The 21,533-nt window shown below is 37.2% G+C and overlaps 1 protein-coding gene and 2 long non-coding RNA genes across 6 annotated transcripts; all 3 read left to right on the top strand.

Moving 5' to 3' along the window:
- The first annotated feature begins 10,260 nt into the window (after positions 1-10,260).
- Positions 10,261-12,190, top strand: LOC113275525. The gene is made up of 3 exons (XM_026525057.1): positions 10,261-10,778; positions 11,068-11,561; positions 11,639-12,190. The coding sequence occupies exons 1-3, from the start codon at positions 10,744-10,746 to the stop codon at positions 11,929-11,931; spliced, it is 822 nt and encodes a 273-aa protein (XP_026380842.1). The 5' UTR covers positions 10,261-10,743; the 3' UTR covers positions 11,932-12,190.
- A 325-nt stretch (positions 12,191-12,515) lies between these two features.
- On the top strand, positions 12,516-16,140 carry LOC113275526. 4 transcript variants are annotated; one of them, XR_003323641.1, is made up of 7 exons: positions 12,516-12,898; positions 13,157-13,420; positions 13,528-13,664; positions 13,770-14,019; positions 14,478-14,581; positions 14,766-14,959; positions 16,076-16,140. It is a non-coding gene; the product is annotated as an uncharacterized LOC113275526 (long non-coding RNA). The 4 variants fall into 4 exon arrangements; XR_003323640.1 differs by having other exon boundaries at positions 13,147-13,420; XR_003323639.1 differs by having other exon boundaries at positions 13,094-13,420.
- Positions 16,141-16,265: 125 nt separating this feature from the next.
- Positions 16,266-16,861, top strand: LOC113275528. Its single transcript, XR_003323642.1, has 2 exons — positions 16,266-16,402; positions 16,565-16,861. It is a non-coding gene; the product is annotated as an uncharacterized LOC113275528 (long non-coding RNA).
- Positions 16,862-21,533: the final 4,672 nt, after the last annotated feature.

The raw sequence follows: 21,533 nt of genomic DNA, 5'->3' as shown, positions 1-21,533 counted from the left end.
GAGTCGCTTGATTATGTACTAGAGTCAACTTTGTATAGGTTAGCTTGAAAGTATTAGGATATGAGACATTACAAGTATTGTGAAGTCTTTAAGATGTGAATAAGCAGGGAGCTACAACGACAACAATCATCCTTCCACTTGAGGTTAGTGATATTTGACTTGAACTGTTTCATTCCCTAATGTATCTTTGAAGTAGTGCATATTGGAAACAAAAATGTAAAGCATATTTGAACTCTAGATAAACATAGTATTAAGGAATACAACGAGGTTTATTGCTTAACCATTAAACTTTGTAGATAAGTGTTGATGGTGGTTTTTAGCTTAGGGTTAAAATCGTAAAACCTTGCATTTGATGTGACGTCACTCTGCAAGGAAACGGTGTCGTGAGTGATAACCTCTCCACCGACATATTTATTGATCCGTTCAATATATCTACATGAAATTTATCCAGACTGGCGAGTGTAGCAACCATCCTAGATCGCTTTAAACCCGCCACGGCGCACTGGAAGTGTGGCCACGCCTTAGCTTGCCGGACCCACTTCCCATTGACCAATCATGTCGCTTTAAATCCACCACAGCGCACAGGAAGTGTGGCCACGCCCATGCTTGGCCGGCCCACTTCCCATTGATCAATCAAGTTGCTCTAAACTCGCCACATTGTTGAAAAGGAGAAAACCACGCCAGATGGTCGCAAAGCCGATTGGCTTCCCAAAACCCGCGCCCACATGTCAATCGGCATCCCAAACATGACAAGCAACATGCCAAACTCGCCAAACGCGCATGCCAGACGCACATGCCAATCGGCATGCAAAACATGCCAAGCAGCATGCCAAACTCGCCAAACGCGCATGCCAGGCTCACATGCCAATCGACATGCCTAACTTGCCAAACGCGCATGTCAGGCGCACATGCCAAACGGCATGCCATATATGCTAATTAGGGTTTCGGCATGCTAAACCCTAATTTAGACAAAGTTGCCAGGCACCGATAGAAGGTAGCCATAATCAACGGCTATCCTTCCTCATGAGATGCAATCTCAGCCATCCAAGTTCGCCACCGAGCTGACAGGCTTGTGGAAACTTTCAGGCGACCAGCCGCCTAAAATTAATGGCCATGGCTACGCCAGGCACCACTTGCACAACCGTTCCACTGTCATGCACGAGACATGCCGTCCATGCCACTGGCGCGCGCTTAAAGCGCCACTATGCCATCTCAGGCGCCAACAGAAGGTAGCCACAATCAACGGCTACCCTTCCTCATGAGATGCAATCTCATCCATCCAAGTTCGCCACCAAACTGGCAGACTGGTGGCAAGTTTCAGACAATCAGTTAAGACGAGCCTAATAGCATCACATACTATTTTCCTGCGGCAAGTCTCTTGATTTTGGATCGCCACACATAGTAAATTGCTACATGTTTTCCACTGAAAAGACTCGAGACATCAAACATGTCACAAACTGGGGGATACTCATCAGGGTATTGGTCTGGCGGTTTACAGCGTGCGGCGTGCAATACGCTCGTTACAAGAAAGTGTTATAAAGCGGGGCGGTTAGTAATGGCGTGAGCGGATCCACCTCCCTCATTATGAAAACATAAATCCCGACGTTACACGTTACTCTTCCACCACTCAATCGTTTCCACTTCCTATGAGACCAGTGTATGCTTTATTGCGACTTGTATAAATAGGTCTCACCTATTTCCGCCAAACAACAAGTTTTGGTCATAGGAACAATACAACATCCAGAAATCATCTGATAGCTTTTCACTCAGCTAGCCAGTTCAACTTTCTGATACAAGTCTTGATACACCCACACTTCCGGAATCAACTATTCTGGTCTCAACACTTTTCTTCGCTTCCCTCCCTAAGACCAACCCTTCTCCTTCACTTTGTGACCGAAGCAAGCTTGGAACGACCATTTCTTGGTTTAGGCCAGGATTGTACAGATTGATCTCTCGAATCAAAATTACTCCCGTGCAGTACATTTTTTAGGGTTTAGACTAATTTCTCTTCCATACACACGAAATTACCAAAATCAGTAGAAACGGTTTTCACCCACAAACAATAAGATATCGCCATAATCATTTGAATGCTATTGTGATTATGTATGGGTATGAGGTGAGGATTTTATCCTAGGGAACAATGTTCTACATGTGTTCAAAGGAAGTGAGTTCATAAACTTGTTTGTGAACCGAAAAGGAAATTGCCAGGTGTTATTGGTTTTGTTATTCATTGCATATCTTATGAACAACCAATATGTGTGATTGAGTATAACTGCTCACAACTTGTTTGTGTTCTTGGTAGAACTATTCACAAAGGCCTGACTTATGTATTGGTATGACTTTTATTAGTGAAACCGATCTTAAGTAATCATCTGAGATGGTATGATCGGGTTTCTGATTTTATGTCTAACCAAATATGAGAAAGGGGAATCGATCCTAATAAGAGGTGTTGTACATCACAAAGGGAACCGATCCTTGTATGGGGTGCAACAAGGTTTATAGAAGAAAGGGAAACTGATCCTATGGACATGTGCAACACATACAAGTTAGATACCATATATATGTGGGGAACCGATCCTAGTACCTAGTCAACCGAATTTTGGAAAAGCTAGTGTGACTATGCACAATACTCACATGGAAGGTAGAACCGAAACTTGTTTTGGTAGAACCGTTAAACCCATGATTGTGATTGAATGTTTGTTTGATCAATGACATAGTTCTTGAAAGTCAGATGAACCAATTCTAAACTTGTTTGGAAGTGTGGTAAATCGGTTTCAAGGATGTAAGTGTAAAAGAGAACTTACAAAGTAAGAATGTTGACATACTTTGAACACGTGCTATGAATGTTTATTTCTTTAATTGTTCAAAGTTATTCCTTAATATCTAAGGGAAGAGAATCCCAGGATCGAAACATAAGTAAGTTAAGAATCTTTTAATTAAGGTTATTTATTTCATTTTGTAGGGAAATATAAGAATTAGTAATGTGAATTTACTAATTAGATTTTCCGAGAGATTTCGATCATTATTTTTGGACAGAGCATTTCCAGGAATTATGGAAACCGAATTTGTGCTTTAATGAATATCTTGAGAATATTTTCGGTTTTTGAAATTCCTTGGTGTCCAAACTTCCTTGTCTATAAATACTTGAAGTTTTCCTTTCTATCAAACTAATCCTTCGTAACAACAAACTTCCTATTTTGTTGTTGTTACTGGTGTAGCCGCCTATTCGGAGAGGAGAGTAACCTAATTAGGCGAAATCTCTTACGGCCCCTCAGTTTAAAGTCTTCTTTGGGATTGGGAAGCTCTAGCGTGTACCGTTGGTGGGAAACTAGATAATTGCGGTTTATCTTTTGTTTTCATTGATTTGATTGACTAACAGTGGTTGAAATATGATTGCACCTAGTTTGTTTATGCTTGAGAATCTTCTCTTCTGATATAAGATTCACTCAAACTAGTTCAGAATTTCGACAGGGATCCTTAGACCGTTGTTAGTTCTAAAGACGATCTTGTGATAATCCATTGTTAATAGACTCCGTTCTGTGCGTGATTGATCACAAGAGATTCAAGTGATTGTGTGCAGGTTTTTATTGAAGATTTAAGAAGATTTGAAGACAAAGAAGATATTGAAGATCTGACTTGGGTTTATAATCTTTGGTGTACACAATACTTGTTTCGGTAAAAGAGGATCCAATCAATAATCGGTTAATCCTTGTGGTAGATTGGATTGATGAATTGAGTAGATCGGCATCAACACAATTCTTTGGATTAAGAGTGTTGTTGGCTTAATCTTAAACGATTACTTCGGTAATTGAACATAAGATAGATCTAAGGACCTGACGAAGGAGTTTATGTTAAGATAAACGGAAGAGCCTTTGTCCGACTCATATCACTTGGTTGAAGAGAGTTGATACCAAACAGATTTGTTTCTCCTTTACTGTTTGGAATACAAACCAAAGGAATTGTTCCAAGTACGTGACTTATTTATAAGTTGGAGGCGTGGAGATACAAAAGGAACTATGTGAACTATAGGTTTAGTTGCTTGGTCTCAACTATGCGAAGTTAGGTGTAATTTTGTGTAGCAGCTTAATCCTGAGAGTATTCAATTCTGGACAAGGTCCCGGGGTTTTTCTGCGTTTGCGGTTTTCTCGTTAACAAAATCTTGTTGTGTCATTTACTTTATATTTCCGCGTTATAATTGTTTTATTATAATTAAAGTAAACTACACAAACATTAATTCCTATTTTCTTGATATGTAAATCCTATCGTGTTTGGTTAAGTCCGAACCTTTTTATCAAGTAACATACTTCGTTGTTGTATTGTCTCAATCTCGTATCCAGAGACGACCACACGAAGTGTGAACCGATTAGTTGTATTGTCTCGACTCTGTCCATAGACAATCACTTTCGGAGAAATGACTTATAGGTAGGAAAAGTTTTAGCTTGAGGTATATTTGGGTACCCTCGCCTTTTCAACCGGAGCATCCCAATGTCACGCAGCCACCTTCCAACGCAGGGTTACCCAGAACCCTAGTTCCTACGGGACGAGGGTTGGGAAACCTAACTCCGATCCAGATAGATCCAGACGCACCGGTCATAGAAGAAGGAGTGGATAACTCTGGGGATCCGGCCGATAACACTCCTTAGGGTGGTGGAATCCACAACGAAGAACAAATGGCAGCACAAGTAGCAGCTTTGCTACTACGAAACAAGGAGCATGAGGATGCAATGCACGTGATTGCCCAGGAGAACCAGAACCTAAAGGATATGCTAGACGTGCAAATTGAAGTTTCCCAAACTCACCCTCCGCTAAAGAGGCGTGAGAACGGAACTATCTCAGGAAGACGAAGGGTGGATCTCAACCCACCGAAGGGTAACCCAGCAGGGGGAGCCATAAGAACACATCGTGATCCAGAAGAGACAGATCCAACATACAAGCCCTCCCAGTCCTACTACGACGAGACATTTTCCAGAGATGCTCACAATGTGAACATGGTTATGGAGCAAATTGAGAAAATGCAGAAGGAGATACAAGTGAAAAAGCGGGGGTCTAACAACACCACCCAATATTTCGCTTAGCAATCTGTATGGACAAACTCGAGTATACTTTTAAGAGAATCAACAAGACTCAATCAATTAAAAGTACATCAACGAGTTTATATCTCTCTCTCTTGATTTGATTTCCTCAAACAGAAACTGCGAATACTAATCAAATACAAGGAATAACTTGGATGGTACCAAAGACCAATATCCAAGGATCGCAGGCTTTGACAATAAACAAATCTGTCTCACACAGACAAGTCTATCAAAGGATCAGTCTGTCTCCCACAGATAAACCCTAAAGGTTTTGTTCCGTCTTTTGATAATAATCAAGGTGAACAGGAACCAATTGATAATCCGGTCTTGTATTCCCGAAGAACAGCCTAGAGTTATCAATCACCTCACAACAATCTTAATCGTATGGTAGCGAAACAAGATGTTGTGGAATCACAAACGATGAGACGAAGATGTTTGTGATTACTTTTTTATATCTTGCCTATCGGAGATATCAATCTCAAGCCAATCAATCTGATTGTACTCGTACGATAGAAGATGCAAGATCAGATCACACAACTACGATAAAAGTAGTATCGATCTGGCTTCACAATCCCAATGAAGTCTTTAAGTCGTTAACCTGGTTTTAGAAGAAGAAAACCAAAGGTTAAAGGAGAATCGACTTTAGTATGCAAACTAGTATCACACGTAAGGTGTGGGGATTAGTTTTGCACAATACTAGATGTCTCCTTTGTATAGTCTTTCAAATCAGGGTTTCGCCTTGGTCACAAAGAAAACAATATCCACCGTTAGATGAAAACCTGATTTAAATTCAAGCTAATATTTCTCAACCGTTAGATTGAAAACTTAGCTTGTTATACACAAATGAAATGCATGTTTCTAGGTTTATTAACCGTACCCAAACGTGTACATTGTTGGTTCAACAATAGTTAACCAAAAGGTTAGCCATATGAGCATTTCATACCAATCATATTCTTCTTCACCATAACTAGTTCAAATGACTTCAAATGAACTAGTTATAGAGTTGTTCAATTGCAAGGAAATCTTATGTACTACACAAGATACAATTGAAGCAAAGATGATTTGATTTACCTCAATCGGTTCATGAACTTTTATAGCCACGGTTTGCAAACTGCATTCCTTAGTCTTTATAAGTTTAAGTTCAGAAATCATCTTCAAATATATAACCTTCTTAAGTTCGCACACTAGGTTCGTGAACTTAAGCAACCGGGCAGAGTTTACAAACTCCAGCAGAAAATCTCGGCAAAGACTTTCCGCCGGTTCGCGGAATGGTACTCACGCAACAAGTTTGTCAACTACAGCATAATTTCTCGGATGAGAAGTTCGGCAGTTCGCAGACTGAGTTCACTACACCAAAACCAGGATTTTGTAACAGTGCAACCTGTCACAGTTTATTTTTCAGTCACAGATACACCTGTGATAAGTCCTGCAACAGTTATAACTGTTATTAAATTTTGTATTCGTGATAATAATTAGGAATATTAAATTCCTTTATTAGTCACAATAATATTTGTTGACAATTTTATAGACAATCGCAATTATAATTCAAAGTGATGATTCCACCCTAATATTTCACCACATCAAAAACAACCCCAAAATTATAATACTTTAAATTTTATTTGTCACTAATTTTCCCACATTTGTACAAACTAACAATTATATTTCATTTCTATAAATCAAAATACATTTTCCTTTTCTTTTTAATTTTCTTTATATTAGAAAACAGGATCAAGACCAAGTCAACAAGTCATGACTTTATAGAAATTTGACTTTGACATATCTGCTTCTTCCGAAGATGGTGAAAATTACCAGACTACCCTTATCGGGATAAGTGCAATAAAAATTTCGAAGATTGTTAATATGACCAGGCTACCCTTATCGGAAATAAGTAAAGTAAATATTACATATTGTTAAAATGACCATATTACCCTTAATGGAAAAAAGTGCAGCAAAATATTATGCAGACTGTGAAAATGACCAGACTACCCTTATCAGAAATAAGTGAAGTAAATATTACATACTGTGAAAATGACCATATTACCCTTAATGGAAAAAAGTGCAAAAAAATATTATGCAGACTGGGAAAATGACCAGACTACCCTTATCAGAAATAAATGAAGTAAATATTACAGACTGTGAAAATGACCATATTACCCTTAATGGAAATTAGTGCAATAAATATTATGAAAACTGTGAAAATGACCAGACTACCCTTATCAGAAATAAGTAAAGTAAATATTACAGACTGTGAAAATAACCATACAACCCTTATAAGAAATAAGTAAAGAAAATATTACAGACTGTGAAAATGACCATTTTGCCCTTACCAGAAATAAGTGCAATAAATATTATGGAGACTATGAAAATGACCAGACTACCCTTATCGGAAATAAGTAAAGGAAAAATTATACATTTTGAAAACGATCATATTACCCTTACTGTGAAAATGACCATATTACCCTTACTAAAAATAAGTGCAATAAATATCATGGAGACTGTGAAAATGACTATATTACCCTTACTAGAAATAAGTGCAATAAATATCATGGAGACTATGAAAATGACCAAACTACCCTTATCAGAATAAGTAAAGTAAATATTACATACTATGAAAATGACTATTTTACCCTTACTGGAAATAAGTGTAATAAATATTCTGGAAACTAGAAAATGACCAGACTACCCTTATCATAAATAAGTAAAGTAAATATTACATACTGTGAAAATGACCATATTACCCTTACTGGAATTAAATGCAATAAATATCATGGAGACTATAAAATGACCAAACTACCCTTATCAATGTAAAGTAAATATTATATATACTAAAAATGACCATATTACCCTTACTGGAAATAATTGCAATAAATATCATGGAGACTATGAAAATGACCAAACTACTCTTATCAGAAATAAGTAAAGTAAATATTACATACTATGAAAATGACTATTTTACCCTTACTGGAAATAAGTGTAATAAATATTCTGGAAACTATAAAAATTACCAAACTACCCTTACCAAAAATAAATAAAGTAAATATTAAAGACTATGAAAATGGCCACTTTACCCTTGTTGGAAACATATGCAAGAAGGGTAATATGGTCATTTTCGCAATCAGTAATATTTACTTTACTTATTTACGATAAGGATAGTCTAGTCATTTTCAGTCTCCATAATATTTATTGCACTAATTTCCATAAGGGTAATATGGTCATTTTCATAATTGTAATATTTACTTTACTTATTTCCGATAAGGGTAGTCTGGTCATTTTCACAGTCTCCATAACATTTATTGTACTTATTTCCACTAAGGTAAAATGGTCATTTTCACAGACTATAATATTTTACTTACTTATTTTTGATAAGGGCAGTTCGGTCATTTTATAGTCTCCATGATATTTGTTGCAATAATTTCTAGTAAGGGTAATATGATCATTTTCATAGTCTGAAATATTAACTTTACTTATTTTTAATAAGGGTAGTCTGGTCATTTTCACAGTATTGCACTAATTTCCAGTAAGGGTAATATGGTCATTTTCCTAGTCTATAATATTTACTTTACTTATTTCCAATAAGGGTAGTCTGGTCATTTTCAAAGTCTCCATAATATTTATTTCACTAATTTTCAGTAAGGGTAGTTTGGTCATTTTGACTGTCTTTATGATATTTATTGACTTATTTCTAGTAAGGGTAATATGGTCATTTTCACAATCTGTAATATTTACTTTACTTATTTCCAATAAGAGTAGTATGGTCATTTTAACTGTCTACATGATATTTATTGCACTAATTCCTAGTAAGGGTAATATGGTCATTTTTACTGTCTATGTGATATTTATTGCACTTATTTCTACTAAAGGTAATATGGTCATTTTCATAATATGTAATATTTATTTCACTTATTTCCGATAAGGGTAGTATGGTCATTTTCACTATCTCCATGATATTTATTGCACTAATTTCTAGTAAGGGTAATATGGTCATTTTCATTGTTTGTCCTATTTACTTTACTTATTTCCGATAAGGGTAATATGGTCATTTTGTTAATCTGTAATATTTATTTTACTTATTTCTGATGAGGGTAGTCTGGTCATTTTCACTCTAGTAATCTTTGAACCTGTGATGTTCAATTATGATGTTACAGGTTGCTAGAGTTAGAAACTCAGATCTAACTCTAGTAACTGATGTTCATCCGAATCAGAAAACTCAGTTCTAACTTTGCTAATCTTTGAACTCGAGATGTTCAAATCTGATAAATTTCAATTTCCGTTCATCCGAACGAGGAACTCAAGTCTAACTCTAGTAATCTTTGAACCTGTGATGTTCAATTCTGGTATATTTCGTCTCCAGTTCATCCGAATGAGAAACTCAGGTCTAATTAACTCTATCAATCTTTGAACCTGTGATGTTCAATTCTGATATATTTCGTCTCCAGTTCATCCGAACGAGAAACTCATGTCTAACTCTAGTAATCTTTGAACATGTAATGTTCAATTATGATATATTTCGTCTCCAGTTCATCCAAACAAGAAACTCCGGTCTAACTCTAGTAATCTTTGAACCTGTGATGTTCAATTCTGATACATTTCGTCTCCAGTTCATCCGAACGAGGAACTCTAGTAATTTTTGAACCTGGGATGTTTAATTCTGATATATTTCGTCTTCAGTTCATCAAACTCTAGTAATCTTTGAACCTGAGATGTTCAAATATGATCTATTTCGTCTTCAGTTCATCAAACCAGCCAAAAACCCGCAAGTTGACCTGACCCTTCCCGTGAAAACCCGCCCCCGTCCCGGCTGGTTCCTAAACAGGATGGGCGCGGGTTGAGAAATAGGGCTTGCGAGAAAACGGGTTAGCCCGTCCCGGCCCGTGAACCCGCGGGTTAAACCTGTCAACCCGTTTGATCCTTATAATTTCCACCGTATGATTCCTACATTTAATCCTGTTCGTTCGTTTATCATATAAAACTCATAAAAACCCTAGAAGATTTCACTTTCGTTCTTTCCTATTTTCCTTCTTTTTCTCTAGGGGAATTGGTCAAACTGTCCCCAAACTAATAACCGACATACTAATCTATACCCGTTATTTTAAAACTTTCTAAACTATCCTTGCCGTCAAAATTTCCGAGAGAATTTTTGACATCTGTTGAGTCTCCTATGAAAACACTAAATAGTCGTAAAAAAAATGCTACGTGGACATAGCTTTTATATTAAATGGACGCATGTACCCTCACAGCTCCTTCTTCCCATTTTCGTAAGACATTTTCTTCGGTTCCTTCTTCTTCCCCCACTTTCTTCACAGTTCTTGCTTCTTCCCCACTTATTAGCTCATCAAAGGACGATCTGTAGTAGTGGGAATGAAAATACCCTCACAACTCCTTCTTCTTCCCATTTTCTTCCCATTTTCTTCACAGTTCCTTCTTCTTCCCCACTTTCTTCACAATTCCTTGTTCTTCTCCACTTATTTGCTCATGAATCCACTAACTGTAGTAGTGGGAACGAAAATTCCAGATGCTAAATCCCACGTATTATCCACTAATTCAGTTTCTAACCCATTTCCCCATTTCCTATTATCAATTCTTTCCCCCAAATTTCTTCCTTATAAATTAGGGATTGTTTGTGAATTTTTTAGAAACTCGATTTTGTCATCCGCAAGCAGTGGTGCTGAAAATGGTGAAGAAAAAAACCATTGAAATTCAATTAAGGTATTAAATCCAAATTTATACCTTCATATGTATGTTTATTTTAGTGACTTTTTCTTTGGTTTAGTGTGTTTTTTGATTTATTATATACTCAAATAGGTTGTTGGTGTTGTTGATTTATATGTCTGTATGTGCATCTGTTGGTTTATTAGCATTCATGTTTGGATTCTCTGATGGAAATTGTCGAAATCTTCTTACTCTTTTTTTTTTGCATGTTCATGTGAATTCTTACTGTGTACTTGGAACGTATCTGATGTCGTTATTTTTATGATTTTATTGATCATAACTAAAGGAGTTCAACACCGAAGAAGTTAGCTAAAGCATCAGCAGAGCCAAATGTTACTCCAAGACTTATTTCTAAAGCTACGAATAATCTGAATTCAAGTTCTAGAAATGTTGTCCTAGATTTTGGTGATGATCCTAAGCCAACACAGCCAACTCAAGCAAGTGGTGGTGACAATTTACATGTGGGAGGCAGTCAAGGAATTGTTGATCTTCAAAATGATGTGGAACAAGCTCGTTTCTGGACAAAAGCTTCAAAAAAAGTCATTAATTTAGAGGAAGCTTTTAAGGCAATGCAGGAGTCAGTTTGTAATTTGGACAATTGGGGAGAGGACGAATGTCATCCTGAAGATGCACCATGGACTCAACCACTTTTATATAGTGAGAGTGAAGATGCTAAGGAGTGGTCTGAGTTCTGTAATAACTTTAAGGAAGTTGGTCCTGGTGGTCCTTCTGTGCGAGGTGACCGATATGAATTTGGTGACCAAGAAGGCAGTAGTGAAGGTTATGTGTTTGAACTTATGATTTATATTTTATCTTGATTTTTTTGATGTATTTAACTAATAATGGTTGGCTTGCAGACGATGGATACGAGCAGTTGTTGGAGACGGACGATGAAGCTGAAGGTAATGTCAATGAACTTAGGTCCTGTAGCAAGTGCAAACAAACTGGTCACAACAAAACTACTTGTGGGGGTGGCGCAGTTGGTTTAAATCTGAAGGCAAAGAGACTTAGAACTGAGGTAGATGGTCAGACTTTCACAAGCATTAACTATAATCACGGTCAAAGCCGCACTGGAAAACGTAAGAATAATGGCAACAACAACATTAATCTTGCTGAATCTTCACAACCTGGAGGATCACTAGTTGATTAATGGGGAAAGCGTTTATCATTAGTTTCAGTTTTTATTCAGTAGGACTTCGTAAGACTTCTGTTTGTTGCATGTTTTATTTGGTTGTTTTAAGATTTCTGTTAGAGGGTCTTGGGGAGTTTTTTTTCCGCTTTTTCTCGATCAATCCCTCTTTTAGGAATTAGGTTTTGTATTTTTCTTATCTCATTATTTAGTATCTTCATATCAAAACTACTTGTTTTAGAATATGTCTATCTACTTTTATTTACAATTACTTTTATTTACAATTTTCAACTGAGTTCGGTTCATAAACAGTCTTAAGGTTGTTTAAAAGATATCTGAAGACAGTGACTAAGAACATGTTGGTTATCTTAAGGTTCTAGAGATTACTTTATGAAATTGAATTTAGGGGTCTTGTGGTCTTTTTCTGCCTAGCACTTATTAACACGTGGATAAAAAAGACTATTGTTGGTATGGAAGGAGGAAAACGGAAAAGAGGATGGACGGAAAAGGTGATTTAAGGATATTTTCCAAAATTGTCAATATAACGGGATAAAAATAAAAATATTTAAAATAAATGGGGGCATATCAATTAATGACCCTTTTCTCTATTCTCTCTGCGCCTCCTAGCACCACCCGATCTTCTCTATCTCTGAACTGACAGTAACCCCAGATTCAAACTACAAAACCCAACTTCTTGTTCATATTCGTTTCAACGACAGCACCAGATCAACACCCTCTCATACACAGATGACAGCTCTTTCTTGAACCCTAACCTAGCCCTGCAATGACCACAAACCCATGACATCAACTGCATCGGCAACAACAACGAAGATCTCTTCTTCCCTGTTTTTTCTCAATTAATCATGGCAACAGACTCTGTTTCATTCCATACAACAGCAGAGATTTTAAGAAGAAGATAGGAGCAGTTGAAGTAAGATAAGTAAATCATATATATATATATATGTATGTATATATATACTCAAAACAAGTAAGTAAAATCGAACCCACACCTTCTTTTTGCCAAAATTACATGTTTAATTGTGTTAATTTTGAAAAAGAAATGCAATTTTATTTCTAGGGTCCCTAAGAATTAGGGGTTTTTCTGTTTTGTATATTAATTAGGGTTTATAGTCGAAATTGAAGATTTTGAATGACTAATTTGACCTAATAATGGTTCAATTAGGATATACTGAACATGATATGAATTATGATGTTTGTGACATTGATGTGCACGAGGGTAATGAAGTTGAATTGTGAAGAAGCTGAGAGTCACGCAGGTGTTGGTGGTGGTTTGCAGTTATGGTTGTGCTGTTGGTGTTTTGAACTCAGATGATGAATTCAAGATTTGATGGTTGAATTGAAGAAGATGGAAGAGAAATAAATGAGCAGTTCAGATAAAGCAGAGATGGGGGTTTGATTTGAATGGGTTTATGTCTTTGTTACCAGCGAGAAGTGAAGGAGGAAATGAAGGTTAAGATTGGGTTTGTGCTGGATTGGGAGATGCGTGCAGGTTAACTTCACTACTTTATCATTCTTTCTTCACATATTTCTCACTTCTGAACTCTGGTTAATTAAGAAGTTTGAGTTCTGATTACCCTGCTTTTGGTTTTGTAACAGTGTTACATTCCAGAGGTTTGTTTTTAGGACATCGAAGAGAATTGATACTGTTCAGAATCTAGCTGCAAAGAAGAAACAAGAACTCGCAGAACAAGTGAAGGATATTTCTAAGCATTTCAAAGAGTTTGATAAGTATCGTAAGTAATATTTTCTGTTTTTATTATCCTTTGGACCTTGACTCGTGAAGACTGAAAAATCAATTTTATATTTAGTATAGAATATAATTCGCTCTCTGTTTGCAGATGTTTATCAGGAAAGTAATCTGACCTTCATGAAAAATACGTGCTCTATCTGACAACTTGCTGAATAGTTTTCCTGGGCGCGTTTGCTTGTGAGAGAGATATCACAGAGGCCGGAAAGCATACTTTAAAGAATAAGATTGAAAATATCATCAAGTTGTCTCGGGCGCTTGCTTGTTCATACAAGACAACCAGAAGACGTCCAAAGATATTGGTTTATTGGTTATGGGTATATATGGAGAGAAGTTTGAAGGTATGGAGAATCTTGTTACTCTTGTTAATGTAGTTTATTGGTCTCTTCATGTTAAACAAGCACCACTATGTCCTTGAAAATTGTATTTGCACAATGTCACATGCTTTCAGGAAGTAACTTTTTCTGTTGATATGTTGAACAAGTTTGTCTTGGGTCCTTACAATATACTAAGGCCTACACAGATCAGATTATGGGTTATCCCTCATCCCTCAGTCCCCAGCTTTGTACCTAGAGTCTATCCAATGCGTGCAACTTGTCCATGGTGTTGTACCCATGCGGTAGCACATATGACTTTTCCCTGCTCACTTCGGAAGGCGATAAACAATGGCATATGTGCCAAAAATGAGTTTCACCTAATAGGGCATATATATTTAAATAAGCTCTTTAGCATATATATTTGAATAAGCTCTTTAACCTTGTTCAGCGAGATAACGACATTTAATTTTGACATTGTACAGATGAATCCTTCAAGCTAATTCATGATGGATCTGGGTTTCTATCTATGGCATAAGAATGGTTCTCAGTTCTTAATCACTTTCAAGGCTACCCACCATCTTGATGGGTGGGTTCTTTCGTCTTTTCTGTTTTTAATGTTTAAGAATGCTATTATTTAGCCGAAGTTTAATGTTTAGGAATGCTATTATTTTGCGGAAGAAGTTGACTCTCGCTTTTTCACTCTGGCCAATTATTCAAATAAGTATGTAGTTGCCTGCTCATCTCTTTCATGATCTGGAACATGGATGCAGATCGTTTGATGCCTTTACAGAGCAGGGGATGAGCTATTCTTTTTACTTATGTATTTACTTGTTGTTAACAAGAAGCACGTTGTGCTTGGTAAGCTTGTGCTAGGCCGTGAGACTGTAAAGAAGATTTAGGAAAAGGGAAAACCTGAGTGTACGGTGAAAATTGTCAACTGCGGGGAACTGGAAACATCTTGAAGGTACAGATATAGGGAAAGTTGTAATTAAGGATTCATAAAATTATGCAAACATATTATTCCCTCGCATCAACTTATTGTGTCATACAGCTTGCCTGTGTTAGTTTGCTAAATGTTCTTTGCTCCACCGTTTCTCCATTCTGTCACTTTTCTTTGATTTTTGACAACCTATTTCTCCAATTTTTGTTGTTGAGGTTTCAACTATTTTTATCATGCCAAAATTGTTATTTTGACTAGATGCCCTATTGGCAAGTACCAATAAGGTGTTAACCCATAACTTTCCAATTGTTTTATGTTATGCGCTTTAATTTGACTGAAGCAGGTTCTACCAAGTTATTATTTTTGTAATTGAATTGAGTATCCATGTCTAGTAATGCACACGTTTATCCATGTCTAGTAATGCACGCTTTTTTTACCTTACATAAAAAGAAAGCCAATACACTAAAAGCGAATGAGGTCTCTGTCGATGCTGATGATCTTTGGAGAAGCTATCCTCGTAAAAGTTTTCCAGCAGTACGATATTGCATGTTGTGTCGTGCACTATCCTGTAACCTATATGAATGTCAAACACTATCTGTCATGTATTTTGCTAATACTGATGTATATGAACCGTATCCCGTGAATGACAATTGCTTAAGCAAGAATTGAATTCATTGAATTCACCGGATTGCATGCAATATAACTTGTACTGTTTTCATACTGAAATGTCTATGAAACTTGATTATATTGGACATCTCTTGAAGTATTTTTTTTATGGAATATGAGGGTGTTATTTTCCTAACATCTGAATCACCTTGATATTTTTATTTTTCCTAACATCTGAATCACCTTGTTATTTTCCTAACATCTGAATTCATTGAATTCACCGGATTGCATGCAATATAACTTCTACTGTTTTCATACTGAAATGTCTATGAAACTTGATTATACTGGACATCTCTTGAAGTATTTTTTTTATGGAATATGAGGGTGTTATTTTCCTAACATCTGAATCACCTTGATATTTTTTATTTTGATTTAGAACAAGGTATTCCATATCTAAATTTACTTGTACATAATATGTCATATTAGACCTAGATTGGACCTAACTATTCTTTTATGTAAATGAATTTGATTTAGGTTGCACCAGACTTCTGGCAAGGTTGGGTCTTGTACAATACAGTTTTTTACCGAGTCGATCAAGGCGAGTGTTTTGCGTTACTTTTTAACTTTGTCAGCTTAGGATTATGTGTTTCACATTTACTCTGTTCAAGGACTTAGAAAAATATTTGTAACTTGCTCTCTATTGTTTTGTTTCTTCTACAGGAATTATCATGCCAATATCTAGAGGGGAATTAGTGCATGGACCAGGGAGAGATGATTCCTTGAGCCATTCTCTGTCGGATAGATGTATATTACAGTGGCGACTTGTGTTGATGGTTTGTTATCAGGCTGTGCTGCGTAAATGTAAGTTCTCCTTCACTTTTTCTTTCTAAAAACTGTTAATTTCTTACAATTATAGTTTTATATTATTTGGGTCTGTCTAGCTACGACACCGTAGGTTTAATGTGCCTTTTGCTGTTCATTGTTGCAAGTTTTGCTGATTCTTTTTATTCTTCTCTTGTGAAGATTCCTGGATGTGAAGAGTTGCAGCTGGAATAAGCTGCTGATAGGATGACAAGTTCAAATTGCTGCACTTTTCTGCTATAACCATACATTGTCATCTAACATCTCATCTTGAACAATGTCTATTTATTTATTTTGCTTATGCAACTTTCTGTCAACCTTTATACAGTAATGCTCATGTCTGAGAGTACTGAATGAGATTGAGCGATAATGAAATTATGAATACTCTTTTTTTTTTGTGTTTGGTTGAAGAATGTATGGATGGTTTTGGAGATTGAGAAGGTGTAAATGGTGTTTCAATTTTTTTTCTTGTATTGCAGGCCTGTAAACGGAAGTCCAGGTCATGGTGACCTCTACTGCAGGCCTGTAAACCAGAAGCCCAGGTCCATGACAATGACCTGGACTACTCATTTTTTTTTAAAACCGTTATTGAAGTTTTGTCACAGGTTTAACTATAACAACCAATGTAAGTAAAAATCTACACGTGCCATCATCTCAGTTGTTACAAAATGAGAGTAACAGTTCAAACAATAATCGTAACAAAAAGATGCCACGCTTCGTTCTCCAGTGAATTGTTATAAATATAGAGTAACAGTTAGACCGTTAAGATAAATATGACACGCGTCGCAATCATAAAATTAACTCAATTGTGGCTATTAATTATTGTAACGCTTTTCATATGTGCCTGTATCTGGCTAGTGTCACAGATTAAACCGTTACTAAATACCATTACAATTTTTAGTAACGGCCTAATTACAACAGGTCATAATCGTTACAAATTTAATAAGTAACAGATATATCCTGTGACAAAATCCTGGAAATGGTGTGGTGGTTCGCGGACTTGGAAACAAGCCATTCTTCCGGTTTCTCTTGATCAACAAAGTTCGCAAACTTTGGTTCAAGGGGTAGGCCTTATGCACATATGTGTTTCCACAACAATACTTATGTCCATCATTGGTTATGTAATCTAAACTCTCATTCCAACCATCGAAACATTCTTAGAGGACGTTATATAGTTGTTACACCATTTCTCGTCAAAGGAATTTTCAAAGTGATTGAAACATATCATGACTTTCGTCACTAGGTAAAGATAAACATGATCGAAGCGAAACGCTTACCAACACATATTTCGAGATATAGATAGGCGAGGTATACTCGGCTCGAAATACCAAATGTGTATAATCTAAGTCTATATATAGCATACGACTTTTTGTCTCAAGAAGTAGGAGATAGAGTAGATAGACTTTTGAGTGACAGATAAGTTCAAGTCTTCACATACCTTTTTGTCGAGAAGTTCCACCGGTTCCTTGAGTAGTTCTTCTTCTTATATGATGAATCGCCATGAAATCCTTGAGCTCAACTACACTTTCTATCCTAGTCTGAGACTTAGCTATAGTAGAATAGAAACCAAGACTTATAGTTTTGATCACTAACATTGACAAACATGCTTGAGATAGAAACACATGCAAGTTCGACCGAGCAATGCTCTAACAACAAGGACTAAAAACAGGCCACGAAGGCGCAAGACTAGAAGAGGTACTACAAGAAGCGACAACATCTCCGTTGTCTTTTCGCATTTTGAGGGAACCCATCCCCCAGAAATTCCCTGTACCCACGTTTCAAGCATACAACGGTACATCCGACCCCACAGCCCACCTACGGTACAACACTCGTGTCCTTGCCCACTGGGAAAGATATGAGGTAGTACTTTGTAGGTACTTCCCGGCAAGCTTGACGGGATCAGCATTGGCATGATATGACAATTTACCAACAAAATCAATTGACTCCTTTGAGCAATTATCTACGGTGTTCTCGGAGACATACATGCACAACAAGTCAACAAAGGCGGGGTTAGATAGGCTATTTGCTTTAGCTATCGGACCCCGAGAGACACCGATGCAATACACAGACAGGTGGCAAAAGACATGCCAAGCAATAGGGAAAGTCAATCCATAAATTAGCATTAATTGCTATAAGTATGGACTTGACAAAACCTCATCCATCTTTGTGGAGCTTCACAACCGAGCCCTTGATTCCGAAGGAGAGATTAGGGTTGTCCAAGACCGCTACATCAGACTTGAAGAAATCCAGAAGGACAACCCAAGGGCACAAGAAAAGACGACAACAGCTCCGCAACGAACCAACTCTCTGGAACCAATTCCGGAGATACCTTAGAGGCTAAATGAAGCCGGGGGCAGAACCACCTCTCGAGACAAAAGATCCAAATATGGAAATGGCAAAGGTAGAGGAAAAGGAAGAGAATAATTTGTAGATAAAATCTACACAAAGCTAAACACCACGTTCTCCTACATTCTAAGCAAGGAAGGAGCGAAGCCGGGATTTCCGTACCCTAACACTAGGGGAAAGCAACCGGATAAAACAAAGGAGGCTAAGGAATACTGTGAGTACCACTAGTACTACGGGCATACAACTGCTACATGCTATCACCTAAGGAACACGATCCAAATATTCATAGACGAAGGCAAGTTCATGGAGTACGTGCAGATACAACCAGCTGATACTGAGGTAGCCCCAAAGAAAAGGGTGGAACTACCTCAGGACGGAAAATACATAAACATGATTACCTTTTCCAGTGGAGGTGAGGAGGAGCTACTCGAAGATATCCTCGAGTTAGCTCGAAACATGAGAAAGCTAGAAGCCCACGAGGTGTTTAGGCTAAGCGGACCACCTACTAGCACTTGGGAATAATGGATGGCCACGCCATTAACATTCTCAACAAAAGACGTCAATCAGGAGGTCGAGATGCACATCGATCCACTTGTGATCACTCTTCCAATACACAGATGGAACGTTGCAAAGGTCCTCGTTGACGGGGTAATCTCGTTAAATGTACTTTTTTACGAACCCTACCTACGCATGGGTTTGACAGCGGAGCATATGGATTTTTCTACTTGCACAATATACGGTTTCAATGGAGCAGTCTCTAGACCAAAAGGAGAAATCGTCTTGCAGGTACGTGCAGGATCCTTAATAACCAATACAAGGTTCTGTGTGGTGGGATCGAGAATAAGGTTGATATGAGAGTGTTCATATAGCTAACCTCGGTTAACTACAGTTGAGCCAACATGGTGTACACTTTAGGTACGGTTAATAAACCTAAATGAGGGTACATTTTATTTGCGTATAAGAAGCTAAGTTCGATCTAACGGTTGAAAGATATTAGATTGAATCTAATCAGGTTTTCATCTAACGATGAATATTAAATACTTTGTTACCAAGGTAACTTAGATTACAAACCCTGATTTGGAAACTATATAAAGGAGAACTCTAGCAACTGGGAAACTTAATCCCTATAGGTTAACGACTTAAATACTTCATTGGGGTTGTGAATACAGACCCAACTATTTTCTCTGTAGTTGTGTGATATGATCTTGATGTTTCTATTGTATTTTAGTACTATCTTCTCTAAGATTGGCTCGAGATTTAATCTCCGATAGGCAAGATAAAAAGTAGTCACAAACATCTTCGTCTCATCGTTTGCGATTCCACAATATCTTATTTCGCTACCATACGATTAAGATTATTGTGAGGTGATTGATATTTCTCTGCTGTTCTTCGGGAATATAAGTATGACATATCAATTGGTTCCTGTTCACCTTGATTTATCAAAAGACGGAACAAAACTCGTAGGTATTTCTGTGGGAGACAGATTTATCTATTCCTATAGACTTTTCTGTGTAAGACATATTTGCTTACCAAGTCTTCGAATTTGTGTCGTAGAAACTCTTGGTTGTGTATGAAATCATCTAAGGGAATCAAGTACGTAGTATCCTGCTGGGATCGGAGATGTAAGGAGCGAAACTGTACCTTGAATCAGTGTGAGATTGATTAGGGTTCAACTACAGTCCAGTACGAAGTTCATTGGTAGTAGTCCAGTGTCTGTAACGGCTTAATACAGTGTGGTGTTCAAATCTGGACTAGGTCCCGGGGTTTTTCTGCATTTGCGGTTTCCTCGTTAACAAAATTCTGGTGTCTGTGTTATTTTTTTTCCGCATTATATTTTGTTATTGTTAGAGCATGACTCGGTTGAACCCACCAAGCGTTGGTATGTCAAGTTTGGTTGTAATATTTTAGTGAATCAAAACTCATGTTAAGAGTCGCTTGATTATGTACTAGATTCAACTTTGTATAGGTTAGCTTGAAAGTATTAGGATATGAGACATTACAAGTATTGCGAAGTCTTGAAGATGTGACGAAGCAAGGAGCTACAACGACAACCATCATCCTTCCACTTGAGGTTAGTGATATTTGACTTGAACCGTTTCATTCCCTAACGTATCTTTCAAGTCGTGCATATTGAAAACAAAACTGCGAAGCATATTTGAACTCTAGATAGACATAGTATTAAGGAATACAATACGAGGTTTATTGCTTCACCATTAAACTTTGTAGATAAGACATCTCCATAATCATTTGAATGCTACAGTGATTATGTATGGGTATGAGGTGAGGATTTCATCCTAGGGAACGACATTCTACATGTGTTATAAGGAAGTTAGTTCATAAACTTGTTTGTGAACCGAAAAGAAAATTGTCAGGTGTTATTGGTTTTGTTATTCACTACATATCTTATGAACAACCAATATGTGTGAATGAGTATAACCGCTGACAACTTGTTTGTGTTCTTGGTAGAACTATTCACAAAGGCGTGACTTATGTATTGGTATGACTTTTATTAGTGAAACCGATCTTAAGTAATCACCTTAACTGGTATGATCGGGTTTGTGATTTTATGTCTGACCAAATATGGGAAAGGGGAACCGATCCTAGTAAGAGGTGCAGTACATCACAAAGGGGAACCGATCCTTATATGGGGTGCATTAAGGTTTATAACAGAAAGGGAACCGATCCTATGGACATGTGCAACACGTTTTTAGGCAAAGGGGAACCGATCCTATGGACATGTGCAACACATATAAGTTAGATACCATATATATGTGTGGAACCGATC

Source organism: Papaver somniferum, chromosome 4 (genome assembly GCF_003573695.1).
Source record: "Papaver somniferum cultivar HN1 chromosome 4, ASM357369v1, whole genome shotgun sequence".
NCBI classification, from domain to species: domain Eukaryota; kingdom Viridiplantae; phylum Streptophyta; class Magnoliopsida; order Ranunculales; family Papaveraceae; genus Papaver; species Papaver somniferum.
Note: the sequence above shows the minus strand (reverse complement) of the source record. Positions and strands in the feature narration are given on the sequence as shown.